At 43.7% G+C, this 22,921-nt stretch overlaps 1 protein-coding gene across 1 annotated transcript in view; it reads left to right on the top strand.

Moving 5' to 3' along the window:
* LOC126430853 (follistatin-related protein 5-like) overlaps positions 1-22,921 on the top strand; it is a 221,283-nt gene that overhangs the window by 179,643 nt on the left and 18,719 nt on the right. The window contains exons 11-12 of the mRNA XM_050090429.1: positions 9,193-9,343; positions 21,595-21,795. Coding sequence (XP_049946386.1) covers positions 9,193-9,343; positions 21,595-21,795 — 352 coding nt within the window. The remainder of the gene's footprint in view (positions 1-9,192; positions 9,344-21,594; positions 21,796-22,921) is intronic.

Raw genomic sequence — 22,921 nt, 5'->3', positions numbered from 1 at the left:
TAGAAGTATTCCTAAGAGACAATCTCCATTCCTTCCGAACTGACTGAAAATGTAGACGAGATGTGGCTCAAATTCAAAGATATAGTAGCAACAGCAATTGAGAGATTCATATCTTATAAATTCGTAAGAGATGGAACTGATCCCCCATGGTAACCAAACAGGTCCGAACGCTGTTGCAGAGGCAACGGAAAAAGCATGCGAAGTTCAGAAGAACGCGAAATCCTGAAGATTGGCTAAAATTTACAGACGCGTGAAATTTGGCACGGTCTTCGATGCGAGATGCCTTTAATAGGTTCCACAAAGAAACACTGTCTCGAAATTTGGTAGAAAATCCGATGAAATTCTGGTCATATGTAAAGTACACAAGCGGCAAGACGCAGTCAGTACTTTCGCTGCGCAGTGCCGATGGTACTGTTACCGACGACTGTGCCGCTAAAGCGGAGTTATTGAACGCAGTGTTCCGAAATTCCTTTACCAGGGAAGACAAATGGAATATTCCAGAATTTGAAACACGAACAGCTGCTAGCATGAGTTTCTTAGAAGTAGATACCTTAGGGGTTGCGAAGCAACTCAAATCGCTTGATACGGGCAAGTCTTCAAGCCCAGATTGTATACCGATTAGGTTCCTTTCAGATTACGCTGATACAATCATATACAACCGTTCGCTCACCGATAGATCTGTACCTACAGATTGGAAAATTGCGCAGGTCGCACCAGTGTTTAAGAAAGGTATTAGGAGTAATCCATCGAACTACAGACCTATATCATTGACGTCGGTTTGCAGTAGGGTTTCATGCTGCGGGCCTATGGGGTATCATCTCAGTTGCGCGACTGGATTCGTGATTTCCTGTCAGGAAGGTCGCAGTTCGTAGTAATAGACGGCAAATCATCGAGTAAAACTGAAGTGATAACAGGTGTTCCCCAGGGAAGCGTCCTGGGACCTCTGCTGTTCCTGATCTGTATAAATGTCCTGGGTGACAATCTGAGCAGTTCTCTTAGGTTGTTCGCAGATGATGCTACAATTTACCGTCTAGTAAGGTCATCCGAAGACCAGTATCAGTTGCAAAGCGATTTAGAAAAGATTTCTGTATGGTGTAGCAGGTGGCAGTTGACGCTAAATAACGAAAAGTGTGAGGTGATCCACATGAGTTCCAAAAGATATCCGTTGGAATTCGATTACTCGATAAATAGTACAATTCTCAAGGCTGTCAATTCAACTAAGTACCTGGGTGTTAAAATTACGAACAACTTCAGCTGGAAAGACCACATAGATAATATTGTGGGGAAGGCGAGCCAAAGGTTGCGTTTCATTGGCAGGACACTTAGAAGATCAACAAGTCCACTAAAGAAGCAGCTTACACTACACTCGTTCGTCCTTTGTTAGAATATTGCTGCGCGGTATGGGATCCTTACCAGGTGGGATTAACGGAGGACATCTAAATGGTGCAAAAAAGGGCAGCTCGTTTTGTATTATCACGTAATAGGGGAGAGAGTGTGGCAGATACGATACGCGAGTTGGGATGGAAGTCATTAATGCAAAGATGTTTTTCGTCGTGGCGAGATCTATTTACGAAATTTCGGTCACCAACTTTCTCTTCCGAATGCGAAAATATTTTGTTGAGCCCAACCTACATAGGTAGGAATGATCATCAAAATAAAATAACAGAAATCAGAGCTCGAACAGAAAGGTTTAGGTGTTCGTTTTTTCCGCGCGCTGTTCAGAAGTGGAATGGTAGAGAGATAATGTGATTGTGGTTCGATGAACCCTCTGCCAAGCACTTAAATGTGAATTGCAGAGTAATAATGTTGATGTAGATATATATGTAGACGCCTATACTAAAGTCATGCAGTTGGTCCACAATAACGTTCAGATAGTCCACTAACTCCCTCCCAATTCATAAGAAATTCTCTTTCACACTCACAGTTCATTAGACTGCACCAGGGCGTCTAAACACCGGGTTTCATGATATTTGCTCACACTAAATCATTTGTAAAAACTCGAAGGACAGAGCAGAATCTCTTTGACCGCAGAAAATTGTGGCAACTTTCTGCGGTGGAGAAAGTGTCGTAAACGGAAATTGAATTTATGACTGCCTGGTCGATGGCAGGTGTCCAAATATCTACTGGCAGTAATCTACTGGAATTTGCGTAATGAGTGCAATAAATATTTGCGACTGACATTGGGTCCAGTTATTCAGGAAGGATGATTTTATGGTTGGCGATGATGTTATAGCTGGTTTGTTGAAGGTTTTGTCGGGAGGTATCTATGGCTGGCGTCCTTAAAGCAGGTCTCAAGCAACACGGCAACAAGGCAGATAGAATTACTTCGCTTGTCTGACGACGAACTTATAGCATGCACCTAACATTTGCCTCAGTCGTAAATTTTACATTTTTAAAATAGACGGAGGGAATACTATGTAGATTTAATCACATTTTACTGACGTAAAATTAGTTTGAAGTAAGATGGAAGAGAAAATGTAAATCAAGAATCGTTCAATTGTCGAGAGCATTAACGTTTATATTTCAGTTAGACAGTGTTTTTTAAATTTTTTTGTTTTGTAGTAGTAATGAAAAACGAGAAAGACAAAGTTACAAACGAAACTTCGAAGTACAGCTAAACTGAGGGCTAATGGCAGTAGGTTAATTCACTAATGTCATACGTGGGAAGCGTCACACTCGCAGTGACCTCGCTGTTCAACTAGGAGAGACGAATTCGAGGGAGGCAGAAGCTCTCTCTACTATTACACTGATTCTAATCAGTTAGATTCCACTTGAATATAAATATGGATGCTCGAAGGAGAGTGTCAATTACAGTTGTCGGTTATACGAGAAGCATATAAAACACCGTTGTTCCTAGTTGGATGCCCCTGTTCTTAAACTGGAAAGAATGGGGAGCTCGAGATTCTCTTTTTCTGCTTTGGTGAACAAAGTACTGAAAGAATTCCCTTTGATAACAATCATTTCATGATTAGACTGCTCAGATCGAAATCTCTGTCCCGGCAGGCACCAACGGTCCACTTTAGCAATATGTTTACTACTTCACTGTCTCAACTGGAATGGCTTTCTGTGTGTTAGAAATAGTTTGGGAATAAAATCCATACGTTATGCACGTGCTTGTTTCCATTAAAACTACGCAAACTCTCTACGTCACTCATTCTCCTTACCGTGACAAGGTTTTGTTACAAAGGCTCTGTTTTATCGGGCATCCTCGATTCGAGAATACTGTGAAACTGATTTCCGTATGAAATCAATGCCTTATATGTCCTTCAAAGATCTCCTTGAAAATAGCGGTACCAATATCTGAACAACAATATAAATCAAACTATTTAAATAATTTACGCAACGGCAAATTTGCGACGTCTTCGACAACAGCCGATATTCCGACAGGTGCACAACCCGCCGGTTTCAACTTACAGATCCAACTACAGCGACTGTAGATGGAAATTTAAATTTCGGAATGCAGGGCATATGCGGTAAAATAACATATATATACTATGAACACTAGCGCCTCTACACCGGCAAAGATCACCAACGTCGGAAGTTACCCACAGTGAATTTTAGCAACCACAATGTGAGATAGCATTAAATCTGACGCTCTATCGTTTGAACAAGTCGAGAGCAGAATTCCGCACAGAATCAACGTCAGATACTCCATGACATGGACTTTTTGCAACAAAGTACGAAGACTCCCTTCATGGTGAGTCGGATGTTGACACCAAGAGCCTGTAGATACAAATCGTTGTGAGTTGGCTTCCTGTAAACGCCATGTCCCAAAGTACCAATAACCTTCGTCCTGACCAACACGTCAAGCAAGGCAAGGCAGCCATCCTTCCTCACCTCCATCGTGAAGCGAATAATCGGAAGAGATTTTCTGAAAGGCCGTTTAAGTTCTAAATTTGGATAAAGCAAATAACAAAAGTGTTGTTTACATGGCAGAAAATAATATAGTAGTAGAATGAGATTTTTGTGTACGTTGTCCTTTTTGATGTCGAGATAATAATGTAGTTCTAACGTTTGCCGAAGTTGTGCATAATATTAATCCTCCCACCGCTATTCGCAGAAAGCAACGGGCTGAATCAGGTCTTTGATAACGAGATGGTACCAAAGTGGACGGCCTTTTTTGATTACACAGGAAGCATTTCCAACAAGATTAGTCTTTTTCTGCGTAAATATGATGTGAAATGTGCTTTTTGACCACTATCGAAGGCAATGGTCTTTTTAGGATCCGTAAGGATGTTATTATTTTACGTAAGGTATCGTATAACATGGACTTCTGGTAGACCTATGTCATATCTTGGTCAGACTATCAGGACCGTGGAGAACCGGAGTACTGAGCATAAGCATCACGCACGCTTACAACAACCGAGCAAATCTGCTACTACACGTTGCCTTGATGCTAGTCATCCTGTGAAATATAACAACACGAACATTCTGGCGTGCACTTGCGGATTCTGGGGGTAGAGTTATTCACGAAGCAGTTGAAATTAAATTGTCAAGTGATCTTACAAATAAAAATGGAGGTTTTCACTTAAACTCTGCGTGAAATCTTGCTGACGTCCTGGTCAAACAACAGGTTGACAGAATGAGATTTCCACTCTGCAGCGGAGTGTGCGCTGATATGAAACTTCCTGGCAGATTAAAACTGTGTGCCGGACCGAGACTCGAATTCGGGATCTTTGCATTTCGCGGGCAAGTGCTCTACCAACTGAACACGAGAGACGAGGTACTGGCAGAAGTAAAGCTGTGAGGACGGGGCGTGAGTCGTGCTTGGGTAGCTCAGGCAAAGGTCCTGAGTTCGAGTCTCGATCCAGCACACAGTTTTAATCAGCCAGGAAGTTTCATATCAGCGCACACTCCGCTGCAGAGTGAAAATCTCATTCAGGAAACATCCCCCAGGCTGTGGCTAAGCCATGTCTCCGCAATATCCTTTCTTTCAGGAGTGCTAGTTCTGCAAGGTTCGCAGGAGAGCTTCTGTGAAGTTTGGAAGATAGGAGACTAGGTACTGGCAGAAGTAAGGCTGTGAGGATGGGGCGAGAGTCGTACTTTGGTAGCTCAGTTGGTAGAGCAGTTGCCCGCGGAAGGCAAAGGTCCCGAGCTCGAGTCTCCGTCCAGCACACAGTTTCAATCTGTCAGGAAGTTTCAACAGGCTGACAGTGTTAATGCCATCTCACCTATTGGTTACTAATATTTACCTTCGATGACTTCTAACATTGGTCATCTTTGATTGTGTGATGGCTCTAGAGCTTACAGTGTGTGTGTGTGTGTGTGTGTGTGTGTGTGTGTGTGTGTGTGTTTTATCTTTCTGCGTACGCTCTGCATACCGATGTTTTAAATTTCTTCACATAGTGCTCCCTCGATGCATTTGCGCCTTGAAAATGGTGGGGCGTGGTGTTGAAATATCCGCAGTTGTCGAAGATATCAAGCGGCTGCATTCTCTAAGTTATTTTAACATTTTAACATTTTATAGACCAAGACAAACTAAAGTTTCACATAAATTAGAGTCTTCTGAGGACATTACATGTCTAGTAAGCCAAGACGCTGCTATATTTAAAGACTTTTTATTACAATGGTTTATTTTTGTGCTATAAGCTTATTTCGGCTCCATGGCAATCATAAAGCTATCTGCAAACATATGGAGCTGTTATTGGATATATATCTGGCTATTTGTAATTAATAACAATACTGTATATATCTGTTGTCGTACTTACTTCCATAACACATCGTTAACGTTGTCGCTCTCTAGTACTCACACCTTGTACTGCTTTCTGTCCCACGTGTAGCGCAGACAAAACTGTGGATACGTAATGTCTCAACAGTGGATTTTGTTGCTGAGCAACATTAATCAACGCCTATTTAATATTTTTCGTAAGTTTGAAACGCTTCCGTTGACAGCTAAGTCAACGATGTTATACAATTACAAAATTGGCTTATTAATGTGTGGAGTTGTGTGTGCTAGTAGCAAATTCTTTGCTTATGTTCGCTGGTGTTGCTTTTGCCTCCAAATTTGTTTTATGTTTTACCTTAGTGGAATTTTCTAATGTTTTAAGTTTGTTTCATATATTTTCACCATAATTCTGTTGTATGTATGTTGTTGTCTGATTTTTCGGTACCTCTCTTGTTAATTTTATGTCGTTATGAATCACAACATGTCTCGGTTTGTTGTGTCTATCATAGATTTGGTTGACTATGTTGGGGTTCGAGTTGATTTGTTGTGCTATGTGTTTCAGAATCTCGTATTCCTTCTGTATTGCGGACTGTTGTAGCGCTAATTCAGCAGTCTTTTTATCATCGAATGTCCTTACAAGACATCTATAATGCTTCAGCCCCAAAGGAAAAAAAGTCAAGTGTTTGCTGAAAGTAATTTGTCTGGAGTTTGACGTTACGTGAGAGTCAATAAACAAGTCAGACAAGAAAAGAATTGAAGCTTTTGAAATGTGATGCCACAAAGTATTGAAAATTATTTAGTTATATCTGGCATGTAATTAACACATATAGGTACTGACTCTAACGGGGAAGAAATACAATTTTTGACAAAACTGGACTAAAAGAAGTAACAGGATTATAGAACCAGTCATGAAAGGCAACAGGACATTGATTTGAAAGTTCCAACAAGTTTATGAGGGGTTAAAATTGTAGGGAAACTTCAAAGCAGGTGCAGCAGTTATGGAAAAACGAAGAGAGTTGCACAGAATAGCTTAGCATAGAGACCTACATCAAACCAGATTTTGGACTAAAGATTACAAAGTGATCAGTAGGGAGATTTTTGGATTCGGGGCATGCTGGTTTGCGCTGGAAGGTCCGCAACTGCTTAGTATTGTGGAAAAATTGATAAATTTTTTTTATCCGTCTTAGTTCCACGAATATACAATTTTTTGTTACCGGTTTCAGGCTGACTCGCCCATTCTCAAATCACACATCCAAAAATTACAGAGTAATTGTCGTGCAAAAATATTTACATAAGGCATGCTTTATATTGCAAGTACCCATGTGATTATAGAAATGCGTTGACAGCCGGCCGGAGTGGCCGAGCGGTTCTAGGCACTTCAGTCTGGAACCGCGCGACCGCTACGGTCGCAGGTTCGAATCCTGCCCCGGGCATGGATGTGTGTGATGTCCTTAGATTAGTTACGTTTAAGTAGTTCTAAGTTCTTGGGGACTGATGACCTCCGCAGTTAAGTCCCACAGTGCTCAGAGCCATTTGAACCATTTTGGAACATGCGTTGTGATTAAGGGTAACTAGATTTAGTACCATTTTGTATACCTAGTTACGGTTAATAAGAAGTTATGTCAGTAATCATGTAAGTAGTTGTAATACTGAAGTAATTGTGTACTGTACGTAAATGTTTTTGTACTACACTACTGACCATTAAAATTGCTACACCACGAATATGACGTGCTACAGACGCGAAATTTGACGGACAGGAAGAAGATGTTGTGATATGCAAATGATTACCTTTTCAGAGCATTCACACGAGTTTGGCGCCGGTGGCGACACCTACTACGTGCTGACATGAGGAAAGTTTCCAACCGATTTCTCATTCACAAACGGGAGTTGACCGGCGTTGCCTGGTGAAACGTTGTTGTGATGCCTTGTGTAAGGAGGAGAAATGCGTACCATCACGTTTCCGACTTTGATAAAGGTCGGATTTTAGTCTATCGCATTGCTGTTTATCGTACGCGACATTGCTGCTCGCGTTGGTCGAGATCCAATGACTGTTAGCAGAATATGGAATCGGTGGATTCAGGAGGAAACGCCGTGCTGGATCCCAACGGCCTCGTATCACTAGCAGTCGAGAAGACAGGCATCTTTACCTGCATGGATGTAACGGATCGTGCAGCCACGTCTCAATCCTTAGGTCAACAGATGGGGATGTTTGCAAGACTACAACCATCTGCACGAACATTTCGACGACGTTTACAGCAGCATGGACTATCGGCTCGGAGACCATGGCTGTGGTTACCCTTGACGCTGCCTCACCGACAGGAGCGCCTGCGATGGTGTACTCAACGACAAACCTGGGTGCATAAATGGCAAAACGTTATTTTTTCGGATGAATCCAGGTTCTGTTTACAGCATCATGACTGACACATCCGTGTTTGGCGACATCGCGGCGAACGCACAAAGGAAGCGTGTATTCGTCATCGCCATACTGCCATATCACCCGGCGTGATGGTATGGGGTGCCATTGGATGCACATCTCGGTCACCTCTTGTTCGCGTTGACGGCACTTTGAACAGTGGATGTTACATTTCAGATGTGGCTCTACCCTTCATTTGATCCCTGTGACACCCTACATTTCAGCAGGATAATGCACGACCGCATGTTGCAGGTCCTGTACGGGCCTTTCTGGATGCATAAAATGTTCGACGGCTGTCCTGGCCAGTACATTCTCCAAATCTCTCACCAACTGAAAACTTCTGGTCAATGGTGGCCGGCCGGCCGGGGTGGCCGAGCGGTTCTAGGTGCTACAGTTTGGAACCGCGCGACCGCTACGGTCGCATGTTCGAATCCTACCTCGGACTTGGATGTGCTTGATGTCCTTAGGTTAGTTAGGTTTAAGTAGTTCTAAGTTCTAGGGGACTGATGACCTCAGAAGTTAAGTCCCATAGTGCTCAGAGCCATTTGAACCATTTTTGAATGGTGGCCGAGGAACTGGCTCGTCACAATACGCCAGTCACTACTCTTGATGAACTGTGGTATCGTGTTGAAGCTGCATGGGCGGCTGTACCTGTACACGCCATCCAACCTCTGTTTGACGCAATGCCCAAGCGTATCAAGGCCGTTATTACGGCCAGAGGTGGTTGTTCTGGGTACTGATTTCTCAGGATCTATGCACCCAAATTGCGTGAAAATGTAATAACATGTCAGTTCTAGTATAATATATTTGTCCAATGAATAACCGTTTATCATCTGCATTTCCTCTTGGTGTCGCAATTTTAATGGCCAGTATTGTACATGTACTTTGTAATTTGTAGGTGTTGGTTTTTAGAATGGACGATTAAGCCCGAAACTGGTAACCCCTGCAGTAATAAATGAGACTGAGATGTACAAAATAAAAAAATTTCAGATTTTTCCCAGTGGTTAGACTATTGCCACTCCTGCGTTACTACAGTCGGTCATTTGATAGTGGATAGGGAACCCGGCTCGCAGATGGCTGCATGAGTGGTGGTGCGTGCTGTGTGTGATTGCAGGACGTGGAGCACGAGTTCCGGCACGGCTACGTGTCGCACGCGGGGCGCCGCGGCCTGCTCAAGCTGGAGCTGGCCTCGCTGCGCTACCTGCGCGCCGTCGACCTCTCCGAGCGCTCCTGCCTGCCGCGCCACCTGCAGTTCTCCTCGCTCTGTGAGTGACACCCACTGACTTCCCTCTGTCCCGCGCTCCTCCTCGTTCTCTTCCTGAAGCAGTAAACTGCCGAAAGATTGTTAGGTGACTCAGAAATGCTGTATAAGCCACAAGACCTTCCAGTTGTCTCGTAACCTCTAAATCAGAAGCTAGATAACTTGCCTCTTGTAAGAATAATATGTAAATGATTTAGTAGCAATGGAAGAAATCGATCGTTACGATAGATCGAAAGCATTCTCTTCTTGAGGAGAAACCAGTAACAGTCGCAGATACCTTTTGCATTCTTCGCATACTCTTTTTTTTTTATTTAAGGAGAAACAGCCATTACGCACGACGAACTAATTATCCGAATGGAACGGAAATTAGTACATGTACAGACAAACAAATGATTAAGATTCCAGATAAATTGATTCTTTTCCTTGCTCAAGCAGTTATTCGACTTGGCACTAATTGATATAGTTGCTGGATGTGCTTCTTAGGGTCATCACGTCAAAAATAGTCCGACTGGTGCCATAGATAGTCAAAATCCCGAGATGGTTGGAAGACACCGTTCGTAATGCTCCAAACTTTTTTCAGCTGGGGAGAAAACCGGCGACTATGCTTGTCAAGGTAGGATTTGACAAGTACAGAGACGTGTGCGAATGGGCATTATCTGGCCGAAATGTAGGCCCTAGATGGCTTGCCATAAAGGGCAAGATAACTGGGACTAGAATATCGTCGACGTGTCACTTTGAAGTAAGGGTGCCGCCGATGACAACTGAAGGGGTCCTGCTGTGAAAACAAGTGGCAACCCAGATCATCACTCCTGATCGTTGGGCTGTATGGTAGACATCGGTCAGGTTGGTATCAGACCACTGTCCGGGACGTCTCCTGATACGTCTTCACTGGTCATCGGGGCTCAGTTCGCAGCGATACTCAACCCTGAAAACAATTCCACTTCATTCAATGAGATTCCAGGCCGAAGAGCCGGCCGTTGTGGCCGAGCGGTTCTAGGCACTCCAGTCTGGTACCACGCGACCGCTACGGTCGCAGGTTAGAATCCTGCCGCGGGCATGGATGTATGTGATGCCCTTAGGTTAGTTAGGTCGAGGGGACTGATGACCTCAGATGTTAATTCCCACAGTGCTCAGAGCCATTTGAACCATCCAGGACGAAGACCTGTCTGGAGGTGCCCCGGACAACATTGGAATACGAACTGACTGCCGCTCGCCATACAGCCCGACGCTTAGGAGTTACGGTCTGCGGTGCGGTTTCGTTTCACAACAGGACACGTTTTGTTGTGATCATCGGCACTTTATAGCACAGTGGTTTGTGAAAGACATTCTACGTCCCATTTTGTTGCCATTTGTGGGAAACCACCCTTGGCTGACTTTTCAGCAAGATAATTCCCGACCGCACATGGTAGTTGCTAAGCCCCACCTTGGCCAAAAAGGCCGCCGAATCTCCCCCCAGTTGAGAAAGTTTGGAACGTTGTGGGCAGAGCCTTCCAATACTGTCAGGATTTGGGCGATCTAACGAGCTAGTTGGGCAGAATTTGGCACGAAATCGCTCAGGAGGACATCTAACAACTATATCCGTAACGGCCAGAGACTGGTCAACGAGTTATTCACTTGATCAGTTCGTGAAGCTCTTTCTCTTGAACATATCATGAAATTTTTATGAATTAATCATTAGTTTGTCTTCATATGTGCATCATATCTACTTATTTTAGTACCATTCGGATAATTTCATCATGGTACGTCGTTTATTTTTCTTATTTTTTCATTTGTTTTTCAGTCTTAGAGCTTATATTATCTCCAACTCTGCATTATATTCCACAAGTCATCTTGTGGTGCATGGCACAGCGTGCATCCAACTGGCATCTCTACCATTTAGTCCATTCTTTCTGCGGTTGTCGCCAAGACTACTCATAAGCTTTAATTCGTCTGATTTCATCATCATTTCACGAGACATGTATGGAAGGAAGTAATATTTTAATCAGCTCTGTTTAGCACGTGCACTCTCGGAATTTCAACACTGCCTTTCCGTGAGGCGCAATAACTTCCTAGTACTCGTATTGCCTACCGCTAGAGTTTGTTGAACAACCCTGTAACGGCGATTCGGCGTAGATCCCTCTGAGTGGTTGGTGGGCCACGTCGTCGATAAACAGCCCTCTTCAGTCCATCCCAGGCATTGTCGATAGGGTTCGTGTCTGGAGAGTATGCTGGCCACTCTAGTAGAGCGATGTCGTTATCCTGAAGGAAGTCATTCACAACATGTGCACTATGGGGACGCGAAATGTCGTCCATGAAGACAAATGCCTCGCCGCCAATATGCTGACGATAAGGTTGCATTATCGGTCGGAGGATGGCGTTCACGTTCGTACAGCCGTTACGGCGCCTTCTATGACCAACAACGGCGTACACATAATTTCACCCCAAAACAGCATGGAACCTCCACTTTGCTGCACTCGCTGTACAGTGTGTCTACGGCGTTCAGCATGACCGTGTTTCCTCCTCTACGTCTCCGACGATTGTTTGGTTGAAGGCATATGAGACACTCATCGGTGAAGAGAACGTGATGCCAATCCTGAGCGGTCCATTCGGCATGTTGTTGAGCTCATCTGTACCACGCTGCATGGTGTAGTTGCAAAGGTGGACCTCGCTATGGTTGTCTAGAGTGAAGTTGCGCATCCTGCAGCCTACTGCCACAGTTTGAGTCGTCATACAACGTCCTGTGGCTGCACGAAGAGCATTATTCTGCACGGTGGCTTTGCTGTCAGTGTTCCTTCGAGCCATAATCCGTAGGAAGCGGTCATCCACTGCAGTAGTAACCCTTGGGAAACGAGGCATGTCATCGACAGTTCCTGTCTCTCTGTATCTTCTCCATGTCCGAACAACATCGCTTTGGTTCACTCCGAGACGCCTGGTCACTTACCTTCTCGAGAGCCATTCCTGGTACAAAGTAACAATGCGGACGCAATCGAACCGTGGTATTGACCGTCTAGGCATGGTTGAACTACAGACAACCCGAGGCGTGTACCTCCTTCCTGGTGAAATGACTGGAACTGATCGGCTGTCGGATCCCCTCCGTCCAATAGGCTTTGCTCATGCATGGTTGTTTACATCTTTGGGTGGGTTCAGTGACATCTCTGAACAATCAAAGGGACTGTGTCTGTGATACAATGTCCACAGTCATCGTCTATCTTCAGAAGTTCTGGTAACCGGGCTGATCCCAACACTTTTTTTGATGTGTGTAGTTTAAAGCAAAATTTTATGATAACCTAAAGAAAATCTTTTTAAAACCCCTACAGCCTACCGCACATCATTAAACCTGGAACACCCACTAGTAGGTGGTATGGTCCAGGTTGCCTTCCAGAGATCTGTTGGATGATTTTGAAGGCTCCGTGTAACAGTTTGCGTATAATTCTGTTGAAATGCCAAAAAACTGGAACTAAATTCAGGAACACATCCAGAGGATCGGCATTTCTGGGTTTGAATGTAAACTTAAATAAATGTATCACATTGAGCACAAAGAAGCGAACAGAACCGTCGATGTTGTATTAAAGTATAGGCTATAAATGACTGGAAACAGTAGCAGTCGTAAAACAGAAATACCGCTCATGAGCGGCTTCAAGTGGAATAACCTTATCCAATTACTTGTGGGAAAAGGAGATGCAAGGCCGAGATTTACCATGTAGTCCATCTACGAAAAAAGTCACTTAAAGAACATTTATTGGACTGATTCCTAGGTACTGCTCGTTATTCTTGAACCTGTACCAGGATGTGTTAACAGGAAATACGAAGACCCAACGAAGAGCAGAGAGTTTCGTCGCGCGACCGTTTAATAGGCGCCAGAGTTTCCAACTACAACGGAAGACGCTGCGCTAGAGGAGTGTCCATCACAGTTTATTGTTGAAACTCCGACAGTACAACGGTACATTGTCGCGCAGTGGTCAGCGCGCTGGGCTCGCGTTCTGGAGGACGACGGATCAAATCCCCGTCCGGCCATCCTGATTTAGGTTTTTCGTGATTTCCCTAAATGGCTCCAGTCAAATGTCGCAATGGTTCCTTTGAAAGACACTGACAACTTCCTTCCCCATACTTTCGTAGTCCGAGCTTGTGCTCCAATCACCCCGTTGTCGACGAGAAGTTAAATTCCAGAGTTTCCTCTTTAGGAGAGCACAGGTTCCTGGAAGAGTTGGAAAACATATCACTTCCTTCCACATAGTCTAGCGAAATGACAACGACGAGAAAACGAGAGAAAACATGCCTCATAAGGATGCATATTGAAAGTCGTTATTCGCATGTTGTAAGCGTACATATGACAGGGTAGGGGCAAAATATAGTGGTACCACAAGTTGCCTTAGGTGCAATTCGTAAAGTGCAATTCGTATAGTGGTATACTGTGAAGTCCCATCCCTCTTCGTGATGTGTCAATGGTTATTAATGGTTATTAGCGATCGCAAATTCAACTAAAGCGGCTCATGAATATAGAGTAATAAAAGTAAACGTAACAGCTGCGATTGCGTGACAAGTATTAATCGCATGCGTCTCTTTTAGTCTTCTAATGCCGTTTGATAAACTGTTCGCCTTAAAACATAATATTATGTGCGTGGTTTAAACAAAAGGGGTTAAATAGGACAACTTTTAATAATAGTCACTGTTTGTTAGGCAGAAGCTTCAGCCAGAGTAGGCTTCAGTTCACACTCATGCGTCACTATTTTCCAATGCTATTTCACTCTAGCTAGTGTTTTGTTTGGATGTTTTTCCATGGTTATCACTGTTCCTCATACGAACACGCGATTGTCACAAATCGACATTTTAGACACTATAACCTGAACATAATTTCGTTAAGGGTTTCTCGTTCCTCATTTTTCCTCTGAATTCTTTAATTATGTTCTTTCGCGCATCACACTTTAACTTGTCACTTATTGTAGCCCTTTATTCCCGTTTTAATCCTCAGTAATTAGCAATATAATCCGACACTCATACTTGACTACTAAACGCTCGCCCCAGGGAAGATGGTCGCATCTCAGTGAACTTCGTTCAAGTGCCACCATCGACAGATATGTAATTGACCTGAGATATAATGGTCTGTGATAGATAGAAAGCTCAGGAGAGTGCGTTAATGTTACTCGTGTGTACAGAGTGGCCATTATTGAACTATATAAAATAAAATCGTCATAACTACTCAGAGGTTTGTGTTAGGACGTTTAAACTACACCTTTGACTGTTGAGCAAGATGGGAGTTACTATGCGCGTGCATGTTTGGTTTAGTGACGAAGCCCACTTTCATATGGATGTTGTTGTTGTTGTGGTCTTCAGTCCTGAGACTGGTTTGATGCAGCTCTCCATGCTGCTCTATCCTGCGCAAGCTTCTTCATCTCCCAGTACCTACTGCAACCTACATCCTTCTGAATCTGCTTGGTGTATTCATCTCTTGGTCTCCCTCTACGATTTTTACCCTCCACGCTACCCTCCAATACAAAATTGGTGATCCCTTGATGCCTAAGAACATGTCCTACCAACCGATCCCTTCTTCTAGTCAAGTTGTGCCACAATCTTCTCCCCAATCCTATTCAACACCTCCTCATTAGTTATGTGATCTACCCATCTAATCTTCAGCATTCTTCTGTAGCACCACATTTCGAAAGGTTCTATTCTCTTCTTGTCCAAACTACTTATCGTCCATGTTTCACTTCCATACATGGCTACACTCCATACAAATACTTTCAGAAACGACTTCCTGACACTTAAATCTACACTCGATGTTAATAAATTTCTCTTCTTCAGAAACGCTTTCCTTGCCATTGCCAGTCTACATTTTATATCCTCTCTACTTCGACCATCATCAGTTATTTTGCTCCCCAAATAGCAAAACTCCTTTACTACTTTGTCTCATTTCCTAATCTAATTCCCTCAGCGTCACCCGACTTAAATCGACTACATTCCATTATCCTCATTTTGCTTTTGTTGATGTTCATCTTATATCCTCCTTTCAAGACACTGTCCATTCCGTTCAGCTGCTCTTCCTAGTCCTCTACTGTCTCTGAGAGAATTACAATGTCACCGGCGAACCTCAAAGTTTTTATTTCTTCTCCATGGATTTTAATACCTACTCCGAATTTTTCTTTTGTTTGCTTCACTGCTTGCTCAATATACAGATTGAACAACATCGGGGAGAGGCTACAACCCTGTCTGACTCCCTTCCCAACCACTGCTTCCCTTTCATGCCCCTCAACTCTTATAACTGCCATTTGGTTTCTATACAAACTGTAAATAGCCTTTCGCTCCTTATATTTTACCCCTGCCACCTTCAGAATTTGAAAGAGAGTATTCCAGTCGACATTTTCAAAAGCTTTCTCTAAGTCTACAAATGCTAGAAACGTAGGTTTGCCTTTCCTTAATCTAGCTTCTAAGATAAGTCGCAGGGTCAGTATTGCCTCACGTGTTCCAATATTTCTACGGAATCCAAACTGATCTTCCCCAAGGTCGGCTTCTACTAGTTTTTCCATTCGTCTATAAAGAATTTGCATTAGTATTTTGCAGCTGTGACTTATTAAACTGATAGTTCGCTAATTTTCACATCTGCCAACACCTGCTTTCTTTGGTATTGGAATTATTATATTCTTCTTGAAGTCTGAGGGTATTTCGCCTGTCTCATACATCTTGCTCACCAGATGGTAGAGTTTTGTCAGGACTGGCTCTCCCAAGGCTGTCAGTAGCTCTAATGGAATGTTGTCTACTTCGGGGGCCTTGTTTCGACTCAGGTCTTTCAGTGCTCTGCCAAACTCTTCACGCAGTATCATATCTCCCATTTCATCTTCATCTACATCCTCGTCCATTTCCAGAATATTGTCCTCAAGTACATCGTCCTTGTATAGACCCTCTATATACTCCTTCCACCTTTCTGCTTTCCCTTCTTTGCTTAGAACTGGGTTTCCATCTGAGCTCTTGATATTCATACAAGTGATTCTCTTTTCTCCAAAGGTCTCTTTAATTTTCCTGTAGGCAGTATCTATCTTACCCCTAGTGAGATAAGCCTCTATATCCTTACATTTATCCTGTAGCCATCCCTGCTTAGCCATTTTGCACTTCCTGTCGATCTCATTTTTGAGACGTTTGTATTCCTTTTTGCCTACTTCATTTACTGCATTTTTATATTTTCTCCTTTCATCAATTAAATTCAATATTTCTTCTGTTACCCAAGGATTTCTACTAGCCTTCGTCTTTTTATCTACTTGATCCTCTGCTGCCTTCACTACTTCATCCCTCAAAGCCCATTCTTCTTCTACTGTATATCTTTCCCCCATTCCTGCCATTTGTTCCCTTACGCTCTCCCTGAAACTCTGTACAACCTCTGGTTTAGTCAGTTTGTCCGGTTCCCATCTCCTTAAATTCCCACCTTTTTGCAGTTTCTGCAGTTTTAATCTACAGTTCATAACCAATAGATTGTGGTCAGAGCCCACATCTGCCCATGGAAATGTCTTACAATTTAAAACCTGTTTCCTAAATCTCTGTCTTACCATTATATAATCTATCTGATACCTTTTAGTATCTCCAGGCTTCTTCCATGTATACAGCCTTCTTTTATGATCCTTGAACCAAGTGTTAGCTATGATTAAGTTGTGCTCTGTGTAAAATTCTACCAGGCGGCTTCCTCTTTCATTTCTTAGCCCCAATCCATATTCACCTACTACGTTTCCTTCTCTCCCTTTTCTTACTACCGAATTCCAGGCACCCATGACTATTAAATTTTCGTCTCTCTTTACTCTTTGAATAATTTCTTTTATTTCATTATACATTTCTTAAATTTCTTCGTCATCTGCACAGCTAGTTGGCATATAAACTTGCACTACTGTAGTAGGCGTGGGCTTCGTGTCTATCTTGGCCACAATAATGCGTTCACTATGCTGTTTGTAGTAGCTTACCCGCATTCCTATTTTTTATTCATTATTAAACCTACTCCTGCATTACCCCTATTTGACTTTGTATTTATAACCCTGTATTCGCCTGACCAAAAGTCTTGTTCCTCCTGCCAGCGAACATCACTAATTCCCACTATATCTAACTTTAACCTATCCATTTCCCTTTTTAAATTTTTTAACCTACCTGCCCGATTAAGGGATCTGACATTCCACGCTCCGATCCGTAGAACGCCAGCTTTCTTTCTAGTTTCGTCAATAAGCAAAACTGGCACCTTTGGGGACAGAGAATCGGCATTTTGCGATTGAGAGGTCTCTTCATTATCAATGGGTGACTGTGAGGTGTGCAATGTCCAATGAAAAAATTATCTGTGTGATATTTCTTGATGGCACGGTACCCACTGAATGATACGTGAAGGTTTCATCCCAATTATCCAAAGTGACCTTGATTTCAACAACAGTTGGTTCATGAAGACGGAGGTCAACCGAATCGAAGCAGGAGAGTGTTTGATGTCCTGGAGGAGCACCTTGGGAACCGCATTCTGGCTCTGGGGTACCCAGAGGCCACTGGCATGGGCCTTGATTGGCCGCCATATTCTCGGAATCTGAACACATGCGACTCCTTTTTTCTGGGGCTGTATTAAAGACAAGGTGTACAGCAATAACTATAAAACCATTTCTGAGCTGAAAACAGCCATTTAGATGGTCATCGACAGCATCGATGTTCCAACACTTCAGCGGGTCATGCAGAATTTCGCTATTCTTCTTCGTCACATCATCGCCAATGACGGCAGGGCTATCGGACATATGTCTTAACTTAAATCCGAACATGACTCACATGTTGAATAAAGTGTGCTCACGCCATAGTTTGCATCTAATTTACGTTTTATAGTCGTATAGTTCAATAATTGACACCCTGTAGTTGGGTATATATAGGGCGTGAGCAGCGTCAAATGTAGCGACCACTACGGAGGACTTGGGGATACTTCGTTCTCGTGGTAGACACCGTTTTCAGCACCTAACCGTTAGAAAGGGCCCTTATCGTAAATCTAATGGTTGAAAGGAACACATTTGTGGGGCATTTGGATGGCATCTGGATGTGGCTATGGCCCGATGTTGGACTACATAGGAGGGTGAGAGCATACGTACTGTACTCGCTAATAACGGTGCGTTCGACCATATCTGACAATCACAATGGAAGATCGCTTTATTGTGCACCAAGGACATCGTAACCCCCTTCACATTTGTACCTGCCATCCGGGGCCAAGTAATGGACCCCGTGTAACATTCTGTGTCTTCTTCCATGATTGCTCTGAGATTGGGAACAGCAGGACTAGGGAATTACCGTTAACACAACAGAAACCAGTGCGTTTGGAGTGGTGCCGAGAGTGAAGTGTGAGTTGCTGATAAACGGCTTGGTATGGTGATCAGCGATGCATTGCTGTTCTGCCGTACCCCGGATGACCTTTTTCGGCGAGTATGGCGCCGATCTGGGCCAAGGTCTCATCCTTTAAACTCTTATGGACAAGCACAACGGTCTCACTCCTGGTATCGTGGTGTGGGGAGCCATCGTCTCTCACTTCACGTCTTCCGCTGACAGCAAAACGGTATGTCACGTGCATCTTGCGTCTTCATTATGCCAATGTTTTGTGGTGCCATTTTTCAAAGGCACAATTCTCGTCCACAGATTGTGCGTGTTTCATGAACTGCCTTCGTGAATTTGAGTACAACTTGCAACGGTGCTTTCGCGTTTTCGTCAATACGGTATCAGAACGTTTAAGTTCTACCACTGTAAAGACGGAAGATCCGCGATTCGGAATGTCAGAACTGTGTAGTAAGTAGCGGCAGGAACACCACCACACAATTACGTAGCACTAACATTCCAAACCATCGAGTCTCGGAGAGAGATTTTAATCGTGTTCAACCTAAAGGTAAAGTATCGAACTATTTTTCTCCGAATCATAAAGTTTGTCGGAAAAGCAGTGAGAATAATTACTTTTGGAAACCTTTTATCAAAGCCTGTTATAATAATAAACTGTTTCGCTTAATAAAACGGCCACCAACCCAAATAGGGGACAGTGTCTACATCGAAAGATGAAGTCAATTTTAGACACTGAATAAATAAGTACTTTCACTTATTACGTAATTTAAACACAACCACTTAATTTCCATTTACTACGGTCACTTTGCAGTAAGTACTATTAATCTCACTTTCTGTTACTTTTGGAATTTATCAGCATACTTCAGTAATTATTTAAAGAAGACACACATGTGTTTCAACAAGGATACAAAAATGTTAAACTTATAGCTATCATTCATATGACCAAAGCTATTATTTAACACGACTAAATTTCATTTCTTTAGGACTGTTATTTGTTAATGTTTTACCAACATCAATATTTGTCTGGCTTTCTTTGACATGTAGAAGCAACACGAACAATTACTGTTAAGATTGTTGCAGTTAAACAATTATGTTACTTTACTTTCAGAAATACTATTGAAAACTTACCCTCATGGTCACGCAAAGCGGTGGTCCTTAAACTGATATGTGCAAACTCTAGTATTTAATAATGATTTTCAGAATTTACTACCAAAACAGTACTATTGCCACTAGTTTACTATTATTCAAGCTTCAATAAACATCAGGATACTCGGAATAAATTCGATTAGGCAAGGACCCTACTGAGGTAAATGAAATAGGAACGGTTAAACACAAAGGTACATTTAACACATATATTCCACTGATTGAAGATGGGTGGTTCATACTGTGATACACTTCTAAATAAAATACTTTGCCTCTTACTGATGTCGAAGGTGGCATGAGGCGGTGCTGCGAAGTAACATTGCGCAGCTACGGCTTTTGATGTACATAACTCTGTCTTCCTCTTGGTGGCGACCATAAAATTGCAAATCTCTGAGCTATTAATTTATAGCCGTACTGCACCAATCATGTAGAGCACGTCCGAGGCCAAAACCCAGTCTTGCAGGTAAATTCGGGGCCTCTAGTGCTTGACCAACGTAATGCGTGTTCACCACTTGCAGGTCAGCTACCGACTGTCTGAGCCACTTGCGCGCCAGTTCTCACTCGCGCGCCCCACCACCTTTACCATTCCACCACAGAACGGAGTTCCGTTCTACCTATTATCCCTACATCTTTTCAATTTACACCCCTGCTTACAAAAACCTTAAGTATGAACCAACTACTATTGCATGACAGAAAAACGACATAATTAATTACAGTTGTACTTGAATTATTACATAATTATTTACAAAATATGTTTTAATACATTTATTCCACCTACGTCAAAGAGGTTATTTTAAATAGATAAACTACTCTAAAGAGAAGCTTGCTTTCGTTATAATATTACCTTAATTTTTCGAAATTATTACGGAACAAAAAAATTTTAAAATATACAGATTAATGGCAGTATTATATTTACAATAGCATTACAAACTGCCCCTCGAAAAACGTCTTTGTGGCCAACTCAGACGTCACGTCTACCCCAGTCTCAGTAACTAGGTGATCAAGAACGAGTTACAAAAGAGTTACGAGCCAGTTTGCCTCAGGAGAGGGTGCAACCGCTTCCCAACCGAATCACTGTATGCATACAGACCAGATCGGGTGCAACTTCATATTAATAAATGGGTTCACAGTACCAAGTTAGTTGTTAAGGTGACTCAGTCTCGTGATCACTCGTATAGCATCAGTCTGTGTCCGAGAGAATTCCTTCCGTTTCCTCCTCCCCTTCTAGATGCTCCACTTTTTCTTGTCAGGCAGAGTAGCTTCCATTGACAGAACGACAATGATACTAAAATATAGACTTTCACGGCCTGAAATGTCATGTCCATCATAATTATCCGGGCTGTTATGCCGTGGTCGGTTGATGAATTCTGTGTCAATTCCCAACGTTTCGTCCCCGTCTGCGGAGGACATCTTCAAAGGGGTCTGCAGTTCGAAAAGGTCGAACACACCCACTCGCTACTGACTGTCAGCTGCAGACCCCCTTGAAGATGTCCTCCGCAGACGGGGACGAAACTACTGACTGTCAGTAGCGAGCCAGTGGGTGTGTTGGACCTTCCATCGAGCTGCAGAGCCCCTTGAAGATGTCCTCCGCAGACGGGGACGAAACGTTTGGAATTGACAGAATTTTTCAACCGACCACGGCATAACATCTCGGATAATTATAACGGACAGAACAACAATGGGCAACCAGTGTCCATCTCAAAAGAAAGCGCCCACCTTCCTCGCCTTCCCGGTACATGTGGTACAGTTACAAGATGTAGAACGGTAAGCAGCTCTCTGTAGTGTGCATCCTACAGCTGCTGGGGTGTCGAAATGCCGCAGTCGGGCTGGTGGTGGTGGAGTGCGAAGAGCCGGCGACGGGCCAGCCGGCGGGCCAGCTGGTGCTGGACGCCGTGACGGACGCCGTGGTGTCGCAGCGGCCCTCGCTGCTGGGCCGGCCGCACCTCAGCCCCGACAGCCGCACACTCGTCACGCTGCACCGCGCCAGAGACGGCGTCACGCTCGTCGTACAGCGCGTCGCTGGTAAGCCGCCCCCTGCCCCTGCCTGGCAGTAAGTCCATCTGACCTGCCACAGCTAGCTTTTCGTATGCTCTGTATTTATCGACTGACAAGGTGTAACACAACGAATCCTCCCAGGACCGCGACGTGTGGACCCAACAATAAGGTGACAAATACAGGAACTACTCATGGGTGTACTCATAATTCCTCCATCAATTTTAATTGAAGCTACTTGTAAAATCAGTCACAGTTTAAGTCACTTACGAAAACTTCCTGGCCGATTAAAACTGTATGCCGGACCGAGACTCGAACTCGGGACCTTTGCCTTTCGCGGGCAATTGCTCTACCTACTTTTTTTTTAAATCTCATTTTGTTCGCTTTCGTTCATTGCATCTGCTCGAGGCGGACGTCGGAATACATCCGTTTAAGTTCGTTGTTGATCGATTAACTCGGTTTTTTTTAATACAGAGGGCTGCTAACCCTCTGACCGAACACGCTGAGCTACCGTGCCGGCAACCAATTGAGCTACCCTAGCACGACTGACGCCCCGTCCTCACAGCTTTACTTCCGCCAGTACCTCGTGTCCTACCTTTCAAAGGAGAGCTTCTGTAAAGTTTGGAAGGTAGGAGACGAGGTACTGGCGGAAGCAAAGCTGTGAGGAGGTGGCGTGAGTCGTGCTAGGGTAGCTCAGTTGGTAGAGCACTTGCCCGCGAAAGGCAACCCGAGTTCGAGTCTCGGTCCGGCACACAGTTTTAATCTCCCAGGAAGTTTCACATCAGCGCACACTCCGTTGCAAAGTGAAAATCTCATCCTGGAAACATCCCCCAGGCTGTGGCTAAGCCATGTCTCCGCAATATCCTTTCTTTCAGGAGAGCTAGTTCTGCAGGTTCGCAGGAGAACTTCTGTAAAGTTTGGAAGGTAGGAGGCGAGGTACTGGCAGAAGTAAAGCTGTGAGGACGGGCCATGAGTCGTGCTAGGATAGCTCAGTTGGTAGAGCACTTGCCCGCGAAAGGCAAAGGTCCGGAGTTGGAGTCTCGGTCCGGCACACAGTTTTAATCTGCCAGGAAATTTCATATCAGCGCACGCTCCGCTGCAGAGTGAAAATCTCATTCTGGTCACTAACAAAAGTTTCCAGACAAAGGCCCTTCCT

The sequence above is a fragment of the Schistocerca serialis genome, chromosome 1 (assembly GCF_023864345.2).
Source record: "Schistocerca serialis cubense isolate TAMUIC-IGC-003099 chromosome 1, iqSchSeri2.2, whole genome shotgun sequence".
In the NCBI taxonomy this organism is placed as follows: Eukaryota; Metazoa; Arthropoda; class Insecta; order Orthoptera; family Acrididae; genus Schistocerca; species Schistocerca serialis.
This window is presented reverse-complemented; position numbering and strand designations above follow the sequence as displayed.